Source organism: Lachancea thermotolerans, assembly GCF_000142805.1.
Source record: "Lachancea thermotolerans CBS 6340 chromosome E complete sequence".
Classification (NCBI taxonomy): domain Eukaryota; kingdom Fungi; phylum Ascomycota; class Saccharomycetes; order Saccharomycetales; family Saccharomycetaceae; genus Lachancea; species Lachancea thermotolerans.
The window spans coordinates 646829-663333 of record NC_013081.1 but is presented as its reverse complement, the minus strand read 5'-3'; the positions used below and the strand labels follow the sequence as shown (position 1 = coordinate 663333).

General features: G+C 49.9%; 7 protein-coding genes across 7 annotated transcripts; 4 read left to right on the top strand and 3 right to left on the bottom strand.

The window, feature by feature from the left end:
* Positions 1-461: 461 nt before the first annotated feature.
* KLTH0E07150g (KLTH0E07150p) lies at positions 462-1778 on the top strand (the record flags this gene model as incomplete). The annotated part of the gene is made up of 1 exon (XM_002553745.1): positions 462-1778. One exon carries the CDS (start codon positions 462-464, stop codon positions 1776-1778), a length of 1317 nt encoding a protein of 438 aa, XP_002553791.1.
* A 1491-nt stretch (positions 1779-3269) lies between these two features.
* Positions 3270-5348, top strand: KNS1 (serine/threonine protein kinase KNS1; the record flags this gene model as incomplete). Its single annotated transcript, XM_002553744.1, has 1 exon — positions 3270-5348. The coding sequence occupies one exon, from the start codon at positions 3270-3272 to the stop codon at positions 5346-5348; it is 2079 nt and encodes a 692-aa protein (XP_002553790.1).
* Positions 5349-6122: 774 nt separating this feature from the next.
* On the bottom strand, positions 6123-7205 carry KLTH0E07106g (KLTH0E07106p; the record flags this gene model as incomplete). Its single annotated transcript, XM_002553743.1, has 1 exon — positions 6123-7205. One exon carries the CDS (start codon positions 7203-7205, stop codon positions 6123-6125), a length of 1083 nt encoding a protein of 360 aa, XP_002553789.1.
* Positions 7206-7760: 555 nt separating this feature from the next.
* NUP49 (FG-nucleoporin NUP49) lies at positions 7761-9368 on the bottom strand (the record flags this gene model as incomplete). Its single annotated transcript, XM_002553742.1, has 1 exon — positions 7761-9368. One exon carries the CDS (start codon positions 9366-9368, stop codon positions 7761-7763), a length of 1608 nt encoding a protein of 535 aa, XP_002553788.1.
* Positions 9369-9844: 476 nt separating this feature from the next.
* Positions 9845-14335, top strand: XRN1 (chromatin-binding exonuclease XRN1; the record flags this gene model as incomplete). The annotated part of the gene is made up of 1 exon (XM_002553741.1): positions 9845-14335. One exon carries the CDS (start codon positions 9845-9847, stop codon positions 14333-14335), a length of 4491 nt encoding a protein of 1496 aa, XP_002553787.1.
* A 99-nt stretch (positions 14336-14434) lies between these two features.
* BUD13 (Bud13p) lies at positions 14435-15256 on the bottom strand (the record flags this gene model as incomplete). Its single annotated transcript, XM_002553740.1, has 1 exon — positions 14435-15256. The coding sequence occupies one exon, from the start codon at positions 15254-15256 to the stop codon at positions 14435-14437; it is 822 nt and encodes a 273-aa protein (XP_002553786.1).
* A 126-nt stretch (positions 15257-15382) lies between these two features.
* Positions 15383-16471, top strand: SAE2 (ssDNA endodeoxyribonuclease SAE2; the record flags this gene model as incomplete). Its single annotated transcript, XM_002553739.1, has 1 exon — positions 15383-16471. One exon carries the CDS (start codon positions 15383-15385, stop codon positions 16469-16471), a length of 1089 nt encoding a protein of 362 aa, XP_002553785.1.
* Between the last annotated feature and the right edge of the window lie 34 nt (positions 16472-16505).

The following is a 16505-nucleotide window of genomic DNA, read 5'->3' as shown; positions in this document are numbered from 1 at the left end:
GGTAATCGTAGGCAAGCGGTGGTAGGCATGAGTAAGCATGGGTAAGCACTAATCCGGCGACACTTTCTGCAGGCGAAGTCCGGAGAACACCAAAAAATGTTCCGGCAGCGGCCGGGACGTAGGGCAGGGTTCCAGGTTGGGCTAAGTTAAGCAGCAGGCGGGTGGTAGGTGCGCCGGAGCGATTGCGTAGTTACGAGTGCGGACCGGAGCCACTGTACGCACGCACGCGCGCGCGCGTGCGTGTGCGGGAGGAGCGAGGGAGAAAGACTGAGAGTGGGAGAGAAAGGGAGAAAATGAGGAAGTGTGTGTACGTGTGTGCGTGTGTGTGAGTGTATGTGCGCTTATCGCCAGTTAGCGAAAAATGGAAACGAGGTGAGCGCAGTGGGCAGAGTCCGGGCGCAGTGGTCCAGAATTCTCGTCCGGCATACCGGTTATAAGAACAGGGTGGTAGCGCGAGGGCGATGTTGGGCGGATGGAGCTTGGACAGGTCGTTTGAACAGAAAGCGACAGGCGCGGTCTCGAGCTCAGGACACGCAGAAGACACGGGAAGACGGCCGCAGACCCCCAGGTTCCGAGGTTTGACGACGGCGACGACCACGGCGACGACCATCACCGGCACCAGCAGCACCAGCACCTCCCTCGAGCGTGTTCCACCAGCCGCAGCACACCTCTCTCCCACAACGCCTGCCCGCACCACGCCCGCACCAGCGACACCCGCCCCGGTGCGCTGCTACACAATCCCGCCGCTCGCAATGCACATAGCACACGGGCTGTCGCCGTTCCGCGAGGACGAAACGCTTGCCGTGTTCCGCGAGGACGACGACGACCTCGACAGCAGCAGTGCCGGCGGCAGCACCGCCTGGAGGCTGCCGGACTTTGCTGACGACTACTACACAGACCAGGGCATCGCCGCGCACACGCCCACGTCGCTGCCCGCGACGCGGCACGCGCCGCCCGCGCACGCGCCCATGCTGGACATGGACAGCCTGGCGTTCGGCGAGCACGGTTTCGACTCCAAGCACCCCGCGGCGCCGCCGCCGCGCTACGCGTGTCCCACACCGCCGCTGTCGGAGCTCGCGTCGCGCATGCAGAACCGCACGCCCACGCCCACGCTTACGCCCACGGCCAAGCAGCGCTCGTGCCGCAACTTCTGGTCGGTCGACGGCGACCGCGCGCTGCTGCGCGCCATGCTACATCACGAGCACCTGCTGGCTGTCGCGCGCAAGTCGCGCCCGCGCAGCCGCTACTGGCAGACCATCAGCGAGACGCTGGCCGCGCGCTTCGGCATGCACCGCAACAAGCGCCAGTGCCGCGACCGCTTCAACCTGATCTATTGGAAGGCCGTGCGCGACAGCCACCAGGACCTGTCCGCCGACAGCAAGCTGGCCGGCCTCATGCGCGAATGCATGCGCCGCTTCTACATCGACAAGGATAACAATCTTATGCTGCGCCCGCAGGCGCCGTCTCCCGCAACGCCCGTTACGCACACGGGGGCGCCCGCGGGCGCGAACGCGGTCGCCGCCGCGATGCCCGCCTCGCCCGTCCCCAAGCCCCAGCTCGAGCTCCTGGCCCAACTCCAGAGCCAGGTGCTCCAGCTGACCCACCGCATGGACGACCTGCACCGCGCCCTGGACGCCCACCGCGCGCTCGTGCACCAGCTGGAGCAGAGCCCCGACGCTTGGCCCCACGCGGACGAGCCCTCCGTGGGCGTCGCAGCCCACGGCTATCAAGAAAGATGCGCAGGGCGCATCTTCGGCCTTAACGATCAAATATGGTAATATAGTTTAATACGCACCTCTTCCACATCGCCTGCCGTGGCCGCCTCGCCGGGCAACGGCCCGCGTCCTTTCCAGGCCGTCCAAGCCCTGCGCGTGGGCCCACGCGCGCCCAGCCAGCCACCTCTCAAACGCGGGGAAACGCCGTTGTTTTTTTTCCCATTCTCTGCGCGCCCGTGCCAGCTCCAGCGTCCCATCGTCATGGGTTCCACTGTTATTGACTTGCGCCGTCTTCGTGCGGAAGCTACTAAAAAAAATGGCCCGTCTGTTCTGCGGTGTCCGCGCGCCGCACAGCCTGCGCTCCCCAAAGTAGCAACTCGTCGCCACACCATAGTCGTTTATGGGCCTCCGCGAAATGTACCATACATTCCCAACCCGCTGGTATCGATACCTTCGCTCATTGTCGCTTATGACGCGATACCAGCGATAAAGCTAGCCAATCTTTGATTAATATGCGGCGGCGATCATTCGCAGGAACGGCGTGTGCTCGTGTGCGGTGCGCGCGGGCACAGGAACAGGATAGGCACTGGAAAGTCCAAAATACGGTGCCTGGAGCGTCTGCTAGCTGACGCAATAAGAGATGCTCCTGGCACTCGCGCTGGGCACGCGTCACTGATGGATGCGCTTTGTGGGGAGCGGTCGGCGGGCGCCTCGTGGTCCAGGGCCTGGGCCTGGGCCTGGGCCTAAGCCCATATCTGCACCTGGTGTGAAACACTCACCACGTGACTCGTCCGTGCGCCCTCCACCGGTGGCGCAGGTCTCGGCACTGTCTATGACGTAGCGCCGTGACTGTAGGCACGACATGCGACAATGACGTAAAAAGGTAGACGCACGTGACTGCGCGGAACTTTCTTCGCACGTGATGGCGCCTTGGGCACGTGACTCAGGGCCCAGGCCCAGCGCCCGTCCGCCGTGTGAAAGCACCAGATCAAAGTGAGGGTAACCCTTGCTCACCCCTCTATGCTCCGTCGCGCAGGGTTGCGCTCTGTAGATTAAGATTACCCCATGCAAGGAGGTAGGCGTCGCAGATTGGTCCTCAACTCATATAAACCAAAGCACCAGCGACCCTCGACCCGGCAGGGACCCAGCATCGCAGAGACGCAGAGACACAGAGAGCTAGCAACGCACTAGCGTAACAAGTCCAACAGCGCAACAATCGCGGGTGAGAGCTCCAGAGTTAGCTCCACGCGCGACACCAACACGAGTTCAAGAGACGCGGCCCACAGCCAGCAACGCCTCCCCGCGCCAACGCCCGCACACGACGGGATCTCACGGCGTCTGAGCAAGCGCTAGAGTAGCAGCGCTACAGCGAAAGCCAGAGCAAGAACCAAAAAGGGCGCCAGACAGAGCGTCAAACCCAGCGCCAGCCGCAGCGTCAGACACAGCGTCAGACACCGCGCTAGGCATAGCATCCGACACAGCGTCAGCACAGCACCGCAGACCGCGCCCGCAGCCGCCCGCCAGCACTCACGCACGCAACCGCGGTTCCCACTGATGTCGCAGCACGCGCAGGTCAAGCGCAAGCGCACCCGAACCCTCGACGCCGCGCCACAAGCCATGGGCGTCGCCTCAGGAGTCTCCCCGGGCATGCCCCAGGGCATGTTCCTGGACAACGACGCAGACCCGGTCATCGGCGAGATGCTCGCGCGCCAGTCCGCCCTTCTCCAGGGCAACCTCATCGACACGCACTTCTCCGACGAGCCCGCGCCGCGCGCCCTCCCGCAGTCGACACTCGGCTTCCACAGCTTCACGGATGCGCGCGACGACACGGAGCAGGACGACGACCTCATCTTCGTCAAGGAGCAGCCCGTCGGCGGCCCCTCCTCGTCGTCCGCCGTCGCGCTGGACCAGCCTCAATTCGACCACCACTACACGGCCAAGAAGTTCAAGAAGCAGCGCACTATCTCGCTGCCCCAGCTGCCCTACGCCAAGCTGCTCTACGAGGCCCGCGGCACCGTCCCACACCGCCAGAACGACGATGACCTGCTCCACCTCAGCGGCAGCTCCACCAAGACCATCGACGGCAACCGCGCCGTGACCCTGAACGTCGTTCGCAGCGTGTCGCCGCTCACCTCACAGGACCACGCCCCGGTCCTCAAGCGTATGGCCGCCGCCCCCAAGATCTCGAAGCTCGTGCCCAGCCGCAAGAAGAAAAAGAAGTTTTTCCAGACCGACAAGGAGGGTCACTACGTGTTCCAGCAGAACGACGTTTTTTGCAATAACCGGTTTATTGTGAAGGAACTCTTGGGCCAGGGTACATTCGGCAAGGTCGTCCAGTGCGTCGACACCGCACCGCCGGTCTCCCCGCACGTCTCGGACTTCCAGCCCTTCGAGGATCCCTTCGCAGAGTCTTTTGAGGACTCACACTTCGACCTCGACTACGGGCACTCCCAATCGAACGACTCTCAGCCCCGCCTTGTCGCGGTAAAGATCATCCGCGCGGTTGACCGCTACCGGGAGGCCGCCAAGACAGAGCTCCGGGTTTTGAAGGCGATAATTGAGAACGACTCAACGGGTCAGTACCAGTGCCTCCTGCTTCGCGAGTGCTTCGACTACAAGAACCACATCTGTCTGGTAACCGATCTGTTCGGAAAGTCCGTTTACGACTTTATGTGCAACAACGGGTGCCCGCGGTTCCCTGGATCACACGTCCAGGCCATATCCAAACAGCTTATAAGGTCCGTGTGCTTCTTGCACGACTTGGGCATCATACACACCGACTTGAAGCCTGAAAACGTACTTTTGTGCGATGAATCCTATGTTGGAAAGCCGCTTTCGCCGCAAACATACTCTAGCCTCAGCCCTCGCAGGAAGAGCGCATGCGGAGGAGAGCGCAGGTTTTTGACTAACCCTGAGGTGAAGCTCATCGATTTTGGCAGCGCTGTATTCCATAACGAGTTCCATCCGGCTATTATTTCCACTCGGCACTACCGCGCTCCTGAAATTGTTTTGGGCTTGGGCTGGTCTTTCCCATGTGATATTTGGTCCATTGGGTGTGTTTTGGTTGAGCTAGTCACAGGTGAGTCGCTTTACCCCATCCACGAGAACCTGGAGCACATGGCGATGATGCAGCGTTTCAACGGGCGTCCTTTTCCACCCAAGATCGTTGAGAACATGTTTTACAAGGCGGACAGAAAGCTGGGAAATATGTCGCCGGATTTGAACTCCACTGTCATCAAACACTTTGATAGAGACACTTTGGCATTACAGTGGCCGGAGAGAAACAAGAAGGGAGAGATCATTACCAAAGAGAGGTCTATGAAACGGATATTAACGAGTTGCGATCGCTTGGACAAATATATTCTTCAAAAGGTACGACAAGATTACGGGGATTGGTTAACTATAAACTGGGACTTGAGTCCAGAAGACAATTGGGCTCTTCTGGAATCAAAGTACGATGAACAGGTTTTGGACAGGGAAGTCTTTTTGTTCTGGTATTGGTTCTTGGATCTATGTAAGAAGATGTTCGAGTTTGATCCAACAAAAAGAATCACCGCCCGGGAGGCAATCGGGCACGAATGGTTTAATTACGGTATTTTGGATGAAGGAATTGCAAGCTTCGGAAAAGTGTAAAAGATGTAGCATGTTATTTGCAAGAATTTTATTTTATTTTGAATTTAGTGTATCTAGAAAGACCGCGCACCCGAGGTTCACAACCCAAGTGCTGCAAGTGTATGCGTGGGTCAAGGGAGGACGGTGCTGTTCCAACGATGATGGGTCCCCAGATTAGATGAGCTACCAGTCAGATCTGCGCGCTGAAACGCAATTTGCGTATAGGTCGTTCCCGCCTTCGTCGTTCGGATGTTCCACTTTTTAACTCGCAGACACGTCACACCATTCTGACGCAAAACGTTGTCCAATGACATTTACGAACGCTTCAGGTGACTTTGAGAGCAGCGCTTACGAATTACTATAAGGGTTATTTAGAGTCTACGCAAACTATAGCACTGTTTACCGCTTATGGAAACCCATCTTACACATTGTGTCAACATTTTGTTCATGGAATTGGACGGGGCTTGTGTACTATAATTTCACGCGGTTTAATATGCTCTCCATCCTACATGCTCACTAAAAACCTTTTATCCGCTCGTCTGATAAAACAAAGCACCGATTGTTGGCTCGAAGACATGCGAAGCCCGATTTAAGATAGTCATCTCGTTTTCAAATCAATACTTACTACATAAAAAAAACCTGCCTCTTCAATGGGAATCTCCCCAAAGTTAGAACCTGAGTGTGTCAAACCTGAACGGGTCAATAATATATTCACCCGCTATCATTAAATCCTTTGAACGCCAGCGTTAAGCCTGCCACGATTACCAAACAATGCTCTTTCCCAGAATGGGCTTTTCAAGGAATGATATTCTTTTTTTTGAACCTGAGCATTTCAATTGTATTGTTCCACCTCGAGAGTACATAGAGATCGGCTTTTTGAACTATACGATCTGACGTCGACAAAGCTTTACGCAAATTGGCTCCTAGAGTAGGCTTCAGGGCTCCTAAGCGTCTTGGAAGTGACCTAGTGTTTCCAACAAGGCCGTGGGCCTTGCCGCGGATATAGCGCCCACACATAGGAAAATTGTTTCGGTAATACGCGTCACAATCCTTGTAATTCTGTACCAAACGTTCGCCTAAGGCACTGGCAGAGGCTTTCACAGGTTCAAAATTTGCCGCCAATTCACCAAGTCTCCCTGCGAACAGACTCCCTGACCTTCGCAAAGTGTTTTTCAAAGCGTTGCCAGCTCCACTAAAACGCTCAGACAAGGTCTCAGCGTGCTCATTGCAAAACGATTTGAAGCCTTTCCAATAACACGCAGCTTTCTGATTTACTTGGAACTTCGTCGCTTGCCATGGTGACACTTCGGCTAATATAGGGATCGCAACTCTGTTCTCAAAGTCGACAATAAACTTACTGGTATTCTCCGAGATATCTCCAAAGGGCAGAACAAAATCCACATTCCTGTAGCTCGCGCCATGGTCAGTGAAATATGGCACGGTGGCGGTCTCATTTCCTAGCTCAGTAGCCTGGTTGTAGAGAAAAGACTGAACAACGTATGTTAGAAACAAAGTGGTCGATGATGTCAATACTACAACGTGCCAAGTTTTCAAAGTGGTGATAGCGCGCAGTAGAGAGGAGCCTGTTTTAGGCGCCGAACATTCTTCCTGCCTCTCAGGTGCCGCAAAATCATCTTCGTCTTCATTTCTCCCCACCAAGGTTCCAAAGCTTAGTTCGGTGTTGCTTTGCTTCAAGGGGCTCGCAGGCAACTCAGATTCATCACTACTGGCATTGGACAAAATGTCATCGCACAACCCTTCTTCTGTGACAAGTTCGACGGAAACCTGAGGCTGAGGCTGCACTCTCGATTCACGATCAAAACTAACCACATTCCAGATCTTATCGTTTTTGTCGCTCTTCTTCTTCATGTCAGGCATTGTAACTCTTTGTTACGCTCTTGTATAACTCTATAGAGTAAAAATTATCTCTGATCCCCTGCCGAAATGCCGCTCAAAGATACGCCAATGTGAACACGTTCGACCTTCTAACTAAATCGTAAGTTAACTTTTGTAGCAGGTAAATGCGGCTCCGAACTTGATCCCCCTTGGCCAATATATAGACCCCAGCGATGCCTTTCGTATAGAAATACATCTGCGACAGAGCAGTTATTGGCAACGCGAGCCAAGACGAAAAGGCAGCTTCCGCTATTGTAGCACTCTGATGAGGTCCCCATTTAAAGTTGCGCGGAAATCGGAGTTGAGTGCATTCGCTATAGTACGCCCACAAGGTCAAGTTACTCAGATGATGTATTTTAGGCGAGCGTCCGATGACAAGTACTGTAGCCATTTACAGGCTGGCAAGCATTTTGGCTTGTATTGTTTGATGCAGAAACATGATTTGCATTTTGGCAGTTGTGGTTAAACCCATTCATGGGCCTTGTCGGAGCCTTTTAATTATCTCGGTTAGCATTTGAGTTATAATAGGAGGCAATCTTAGGCTTTTATTAGGGTGTTCTTGTAATTGCCAGTGACCTCCTTCACCTTTTGATGCAGTTCGGCTATCCTTTCTGCCATGTCCATGAAAAGCTCAAATTCTTCCAGCACGGTGGACACAATGGCGTTGATACCTGTTTTCCAGCTTGTATTGTCTTTGCTAGTATCTTGGCTTCCGTCCGTAGATGTTACACCCAGCATATCCCTTTCAATGCCATGGACTGCGCTTTCGATGTCGGAGAGGACATAAAAGTACTCATCCAGTCTCGATTTGTATAGTTGAATTTTCTCCTGGAAAAACTTATCCAGCTCAAGCGATGATATTTTGTTACCAGGCGTTATGAGCTGTTGCAGAATGATTGAAAATGTTTGTGAGTCTGCTATGTTCTGATCAGTGATCTCCTTAATACCCGTAATCTTGCGCAAATCGTGCGCCAGCGACTGATGAGTCAATGAGTGTGTCGTCTGCAGATATTTAATGTCACGGGGAATAGACTGAATAAGCCCTGTATGATCTTCAGTGTCCGCTTTTAGATGTTGTGAAATTGCCACTTGCCTTTGAATGTATTGGTCTAGCTGCTCAATCTCTTGACGGATTTGCGGCGGCAGGTCGACGACGCGAGTCATCGGCGTCAGTGGTAGCTGTGACAATGATTGTAGAGCAGGCTGGGACTGCAATTGTGGTTGAGGTTGCTGGTTTCCAAACAAGCCTGAGGGCCCGTTGTTGTTACCGCCAAAGAGCGATGATGTCGCAGGCTTGTTTCCGAATAAGCTCCCTGAAGGGTTAGTAGAGTTGTTATTCCCAAAGAGCCCCGTTTTGTTGTTCGTGTTGTTCCCAAAGAGAGATGTAGAGCCGGCTGGCTTGTTGCCAAATAGACCACCCGTCGTATTCGATGCAGAGTTGTTGCCAAATGAAGAAGCTCCGTTGGTGTTTGAGCCCGCATTGTTGCTACCAAATAGCCCGCCTGGTGCCGCTGGTTTGTTTCCAAACAACCCTCCCGAAGCGCCCGCGGATGTGTTCTGATTTTGTCCAAAAAGGCCACCTCTGCCCTGGGTAGGGTTGGTATTGCTTCCAAAGTTAGAGGTATTCGAAGAGCCTGCTTGCCCAAAGAGCCCGTTCGACGTCCCGGTGGTGGCCGAGCTGGAGCCGCCAAAGAGACCACCACCAGTTTGTTGCGACTGCTGACCTGACTGGCCAAAGAGACCACCGCCTGACTGCTGAGGCTGTGAGTTTTGGCCGAACAGTCCACCAGGCTGCTGTTGCTGCTGCTGCTGCTGTTGGTTTGGCTGCCCAAACAACCCCCCGCCAGTTTGGCCCTGTTGTTGCGTAGGTTGATTGCTTTGGCCGAACAAGCCGCCTGTGGCTGGTTTGTTCTGGCCAAATAACCCTCCAGTTTGTTGCTGTTGGTTATTCTGGCCAAAAAGTCCACCGCTTGAGCTTTGTGTAGTATTGTTCTGGCCAAAGCCACTTATTCCTTGCTGCTGAGTGTTGTTAGAATTACCAAAAAGACCGCCGCCTGGAGCGGCGTTCGATGACTGACCAAACATGCCACCACTACCAGATGTATTAGCGGCAGATGCGGAGGCGGCTCTGCCAAAATTGAACATTTTGAGTCTCTTTTTGTTTCACAGGAAGAAGCTGTATCGCGTCATATCTAGCATTTATTGGCCTGTTGACATTAGCAGAAGATCTTCACCAGGAAAATTTTTGAAACGTGTGTCATGACATCAACACTTTTCTTAAATAATAAACTCAAGTCAATGTGAAGCTAATAGACTCTCTAATCTTACCAGCTGCAACCAGAAAATAAGAGCGGAACAGAACCACTCGACTGCTCAATTCGGAAGCACTTTTTTGCTGTTATTGCTACCTACAACAGCACATCGTTTCTATATTTGTTCTCTGCAGGCAAAGAGGACTAAATTTTGAAGTTTTCACTAGAGTTTGCCACCACCCCCGTATTCGCGTAAATTTCCATATACTGGATAACCGCGCATTTGCAAACAAAGACCTAGATAATTCCGAGAATCTCCAGGACTTCCACTGTTTTTGTGCTCCGAAACTGTTCTAATATTCAATAAAGATGGGTATTCCAAAATTTTTTAGGTACATCTCTGAGAGATGGCCTATGATTTCTCAATTGATTGATGGGACCCAAATTCCAGAGTTTGACAACCTGTATCTCGATATGAATTCCATCCTGCATACTTGTACTCACGCCAATGACGACGACGTAAAGAAGCGGATGTCGGAGGAGGAGGTGTTTTCAAAGATCTTTGCATACATCGACCATCTATTTCACACCATTGGCCCCAAACAGACGTTCTACATGGCTATTGATGGTGTTGCGCCTAGGGCAAAAATGAACCAGCAAAGGGCTCGTCGTTTCAGGACGGCTATGGATGCCGAAAAAGCACTCGAGAAAGCTATCCGCGATGGGGAAGAAATACCTAAGGGGGAACCTTTTGATTCGAATTCCATCACGCCGGGGACAGAGTTCATGGCAAAATTAACGGAGAACCTAAAATATTTCATCCATGACAAAATATCAAACGATTCTGCATGGAGTTCCACTAGTATCATCCTTTCAGGCCACGAGGTACCTGGTGAGGGTGAGCATAAGATAATGGAGTACATCAGAAGAATGAGAGCGCAACCCGACTACAATGCAAACACTAGACATTGCATCTACGGTTTAGATGCGGATTTGATAATGTTGGGTCTCTCAACGCACGACCCCCACTTCGCATTACTAAGAGAAGAAGTAACTTTCGGTAGACGTCAAAAGGCTGCGCCTTTAGAGTACCAAAATTTTTACCTTCTTCACATTTCAATGTTGAGAGAATACTTGGAACTCGAATTTAGAGAAATCGCCGATGACTTACAGTTTGAGTATGATTTCGAGAGAATTTTGGATGATTTCATTCTGGTTATGTTCGTGATTGGTAACGATTTCCTGCCCAATTTGCCAGACTTGCATTTGAACAAAGGTGCTTTCCCTGTTCTTTTGCAAACTTTCAAAGAAGCCTTGAAGCACACAGACGGCTACATAAACGAACAAGGGACAATTAACTTAAGCAGATTCCAAGTTTGGCTGCAATACCTCTCTGAATTTGAAATGATGAATTTCGAAAGAGAGGACATTGATGTTGAATGGTTCAACAAGCAACTCGAAAACATATCTCTGGAAGGTGAAAGAAAGAGGGCGAGAGTGGGCAAAAAACTGCTTCTTAAACAACAAAAGAAAATTGTTGGAATGATCAAACCTTGGTTATTAAAGACAGCTTCTCACCCTTTGGATGTCAATAACATCAGTGAGGATCAAATTCCTACTCTTACCCTTGGTGATGAGATAATAAAAGAGAACCTCTCTTTCTTGAAAGAGGTGGCATTCGACTTGGGTCTGTTTGTGGCTCACTCTCAATCAAAGGACAATTACTTTTTACAGCTTGATGTTGACGGTATAAATCCACATGAATCTCAAGAAGAACGCGACCAGCGTATTATGTCGCTTAGGAAATCCATCAAGAAGTATGAACAGGCCATTCTTGTTGAAGATAGTGAAGAGCTAGAGGAGGAGCAAAAAATTTATAATGAGAGGTTCGAGAAGTGGAGAGACCAATATTATAGAGAAAAGTTGGGATTTAGTTACTATGATGAAGACAAGCTCCGGGAACTTACCGAGACTTACGTTGAAGGTCTTCAATGGGTATTGTTCTATTATTATAGGGGTTGTCAATCATGGTCATGGTACTACAAATACCACTACGCGCCACGTATTTCCGACGTGTACAAGGGATTGAACCAGAGTATCAAGTTCAACCTCGGAAAGCCATTCAGACCTTTCCAGCAGCTGATGGCAGTATTGCCTGAGAGATCCAAGAACCTGATACCAACTGTGTACAGGCCTCTGATGTATGATCCAAAATCGCCAATTGCGGACTTTTACCCCAGCGAAGTTGAGTTAGATAAAAACGGTAAAACTGCTGATTGGGAAGCGGTTGTAAAACTTTCATTTGTTGACGAAAATAGGCTTATAGAAGCAATGGCTCCTTATGACGAAAAGCTGACCCCAGAAGAGAAGAGAAGAAACAGTTTTGGCACTGATCTTGCTTTTGTTTTTAACCCTCAAGTCGACGATGTCTACAAGTCGCCACTGAGTGGTATCTTTTCCGATATTGAGCACAACCACTGTACAGAGCGCGAGTTTGTCCCTGATTCTATGGAAGGGCTAGACTTTTTATTTGGCCTTCCAACAGGCGCAAAGTTGGGTGTCGAGGCTTTAGCAGGCTTCCCCACTTTGAAAACACTTGCTTTTGACAATAAGTTAGATTACAACGGGTGCATGATATTTCAGCAACCTTCAAGACAACAATCAATGCTTTTGAGTATTCGAGACGCATACAAAGCAGGAAACTTGACTTTAGATGAAGTCGCCAAGACACATCTAGGTAAAGTCATCTACACGAGATGGCCTAACTTGAGGGAGTCAAAACTTCTCTCTATCACTGACGGAAAAACTACTTTCGAAGCTTCAGAGTATACTGACGCGAGAGGCATTCATCATATTAAGATATCACAAAAGCAAACAGAAGAGGCCGAAAGAAAGCTTTTCAACTCACAAAAGTCAAGCATGATGAGAACCTACTCTATCAACAGGGGTGTCATTCTCGACAACATTCGTGCTATTGTCAAGGTTGTCCCAGTGAATGGATTGACCAGAACTATCGAAGGCGCCTATACCAAGACTTTCTCTCCGGTTGAGGAGTACTACCCATTGCAGTTGGTCGTCGAAGATGTCGAGAACAAAGATGAAAGATTTATGGAAAGACCACCATTGCCAATTGACGAGGAGTTCCCTCAAGGATCGGACGTAATCTTCTTGGGTGACTATGCTTATGGTGGGAAGGCCACTATTGACGGCTACAGTAGCCCCACAAGGCTAAAGCTGACTGTCGAAAAGAGTGTTACCAAGTCAGAGCCCAACGTTGGGAAAGTGAGGGCAAAACTAGACGAGAAAATGATTCGCTACTACCCTTCTTTCGTTGTTGCCAAAAAGCTTCAAATTCACCCCCTGTTCTTGTCAAGAATAACTTCGAAATTTTTGGTCAGTGGGCTAAAGGATAAGTCAGTAGACTTTGGTCTGAAGATCAAATTTGAGTCACGCCACGAGAAGGTGTTGGGGTACGCCAGGCGGAATGTTAGAGGCTGGGAGTACTCAGACATGACAGTTGCCCTGTTGTCCGAGTACAAAAGGAACTTCCCAGACCTCTTCAGCAAACTTTCGGATGCTGGAAGAGACGTGCCAAGCATCAGTAAGCTTTACCCAGGAGTCGATGCTAACGATTTGAGAAAATTGATTGACGATGTATCCTCTTGGCTCAAAAACGTTAGACAAAACTTTGTTACTGTCTCTTTAGAAAGTGATTCTTTGACGAAAGCTTCTATGATTGCTGTTGAGGATGCAATTGAGAAATACGTTACAAACCCTGTAGATGTTAGCAAGAAGCAACTCGCCAAAGTTCCTCGGGAGGCCGTGCTAGATCCAAAAGAATCGTTCTCCCTTTTGCGTACCCAAAAGTTTGATTTGGGAGATAGGGTTATCTACATCCAAGATTCAGGAAAGGTTCCATTATTTTCAAAGGGAACTGTCGTGGGCTACACGACAATAGGCCCCAAGCTTTCGATCCAGGTTCTTTTCGACCACGAAATTGTAGCTGGTAACAATTTTGGCGGGAGACTTAGAACGAAAAGAGGACTAGGACTTGATTCATCCTTCCTTCTAAATCTGAGCAACAGGCAATTCATCTATCATTCAAAGGCCTCTAAAAGCGCTAAAGAAACAGGTAAAAACAATGGCAAAGCTCCCAAGAAAAATTCCGAAAAGGGCGGACATGCCAAGTCGGCTACACCGCCTACAGAAGACTTGAAGAAAAAGCAGGCGCACGAACTGCTCACTCACATCCAGAAGAAGGAGCCTAGTTCTGGTAACAAAGAGAATAGCGATACTAATACCAGCCAGGGCAGGGATGCCAATAAGGTCAACCCTCAGGTTGGCTCTCAGGATGATAGAGTCATTGCCAATAACATTTACAATGCAGTTTTCAATCAATTTTCAGGGCCGGGTACTGCTGCCCCACCTCAACAGTTCCCACACGGGCTTCCTTACAATGCCCATGCTTCTGGGGCTGTTCCTCCGCAGTTCGTCGGAAATTTCGCACCTCCAGGTTATTACCCAATGCCACCTCAGGCCGGCATTCCTATCATGTCTCCGGTTATGAACGGCCAAGGTCAACAGATACCAGTCAACGCACTTGGGACCCAGCAAGTAGCTGAATTGCTCAAAAAGAGGGATGGCGCTTCTCCGGAAATGAATTTTGCTGCTCCTAACGGAGAGAACTTTGAGCCTGCAGACCATAATGGCCATGGTTTGCCTTCTAGGGGCCGCGGCTATTCTGGTCGTGGAAGAGGTTCTGGCAGAGGCAGAGGTAGAGGCAGAGGCAGCGGTAGAGGAAGAGGCTCCTTCAGAGGAAGAGGGAGTGATAGAAGTGGCGTAATTGCTGCTGAGCAATAAAATCGATAGTTTCTTTCTGTTTGTATTGAAAATGCTGGTATGTAGTTAATTCAAATTAGTTTATCGCTGGTGCCCTGTGTCAGGGTTACCGCGCAACACTCAAGTGTCTCCTAGGCTTTGTGCATATGCCTTTTTTTCGTTGAGCTCTAGCTGCTTTGCAAACCATTTACGCTCAAACCCATTGGATCTGTCGACTCCGTCCCACCTCCAGCCAGGCTCGATACCAAATCTATTTTCTGGACTTATTTTGTCGTACAGTTTACGCCCCAGAAGTGACCTCCGTGTCACAAGCTTAGGATTTTTCATCTCGAATGCATCAAGGGGATCCATAAAATCCATATCTCTCTTTTCCGCGTCTTCGGTAGGGTTTCTTTGAAGCGCATGTTTCTGAACCTCGCCCATATTCAGTTCTCTAATTTCACGCTGTCGCCGTTGATCTTCCAGCTCCTGATCGCGCTTTTTTGAAGATACAAAGTTCTCGTAGTTTTCGATTCGCCGACCTTTACTGTCTCTATGAATGGTATGCTTGTTTTCTCGAGACAGTCCCGCTTCCTTCTTTTGTTTTAACTCTTGTGCGGCTATTTGCTCTTCCACTGCGGCAGCTGTCTGCAGTCCTGCCAAGGCGCCTGAAGACATCTTAGGAGCTTCCTGAGTGACATCAGGAGAGGGCATCTCCGCGTTAGGGTTTCGAGCAACCACTTCGTTAGTGCTCAAGTTCTTCCAAAGGTTCTTTTTTTGGGTTTGAGTGGACGCATCCGCGCTCCTTTGATTGATAGCTCCTGTGCTATTATCAAACATCACATCGCTAGATGAGTCTAGTATTTTCAGACTTGAGTTGCTTGTAGGCTTTGATTTTTGTTTCTTCTCTTTTTTGGCCTTGTTTGACCCATAATTCTTACGGAGGTATTCGTTGAGTGACATCTTCTGCTTTAGTGCATCGCTCAGATGTTAGTTTTCAAACGTAACATTATAGAATATATTGAACCTTAATATTGACTCCAAGCGACTAGTGTTAAAAAATCAAAACAATAGCATGAAGCCTGTCTGATGGAAGCAACGACTCGTGATTCACCTAATGAGACAGAACTATTTAAAACAATCATTGAAGGTTGGGACCTCAGTCAACTTCTAAAGCTGCAAGTTGACCTTGCAAAAGAGATCCAAAGACGAGTATCAGGCCAACAAAATCAGGCGGCTGACACCGCGACTAAAACTGAAACTCAAAGAGCCAAAATTGGGGGCCACCAACAATTGGGCCAGAATCAGCCCGAACTGAAGTATGAAAACGAAAGAAGCGATGAATTTAGCTTAAAGAATTTTACGCGAAAGTCACTCGACAAGGGAGATGATGAAAAAGCGACTTCGGAAGCGAAATCTAGCCAAATAGGGCCCTTGGATGAGGTCTCAATTCCAGGAACATTGGACATGCAAGTCAAAGAGATAGATTTCAGCTCTCCTTTGAAAGCTACTGATCAGCCCAATGCCACCCTGCAAAAATTCAGTCCAATTAAGCGCCCGCTTGCAGTCATCAGCGACTCAGAAGGCGAAATCGAATGGTCTGAAACTGAAAACTCAGATGCAAATTTCTCTGGGTCTAAAAAACAGCGAGGAGAAGCTTCTAAGCTTGATTTCAACACAAACCCTGCCACCAAAAAGCCTTGGATATTTGAAGATTTTATGGCTAACGAGACTTCGGCTAGTTCACGTAAAATTCATAGTAATTATGAAAGTGCTAAAGTTTCCAAATTCCGTTCAGCGGTAGGGCAACCGATTTCAAACCAAAAGTTAGTCTTGCATCCCGATCGAGGATTCGAGATGGTTGAAGAGAGCTTAAGGGAAGCCGACAAAGCCTTTGAGGGTGAAGTCCAATTTGATAACCTTCGTCAAAGATCTGACTCACCGCCAGGCTTTGGTAGACTTGATTTCCCAAATACACAAGAAAGTCTAATAGACCGTATGAAATCGCGAGAGATCTTATACAATAAAACAAAAGCTAGATTTCTTGAGGCAGTAAGGAGTGACTTGCGGCCTGACGAGCGGCTTTTCTTGTTTCGGAACCCCTCGCTCAATGAGGCTGTCAATTCAGAGGACTTCCAATGGAACCAGAGTACGCTTGATATATTTTCCCGTGAATGAGCGTGATATGGGCCTAGTTGGCAATTGTGCAACA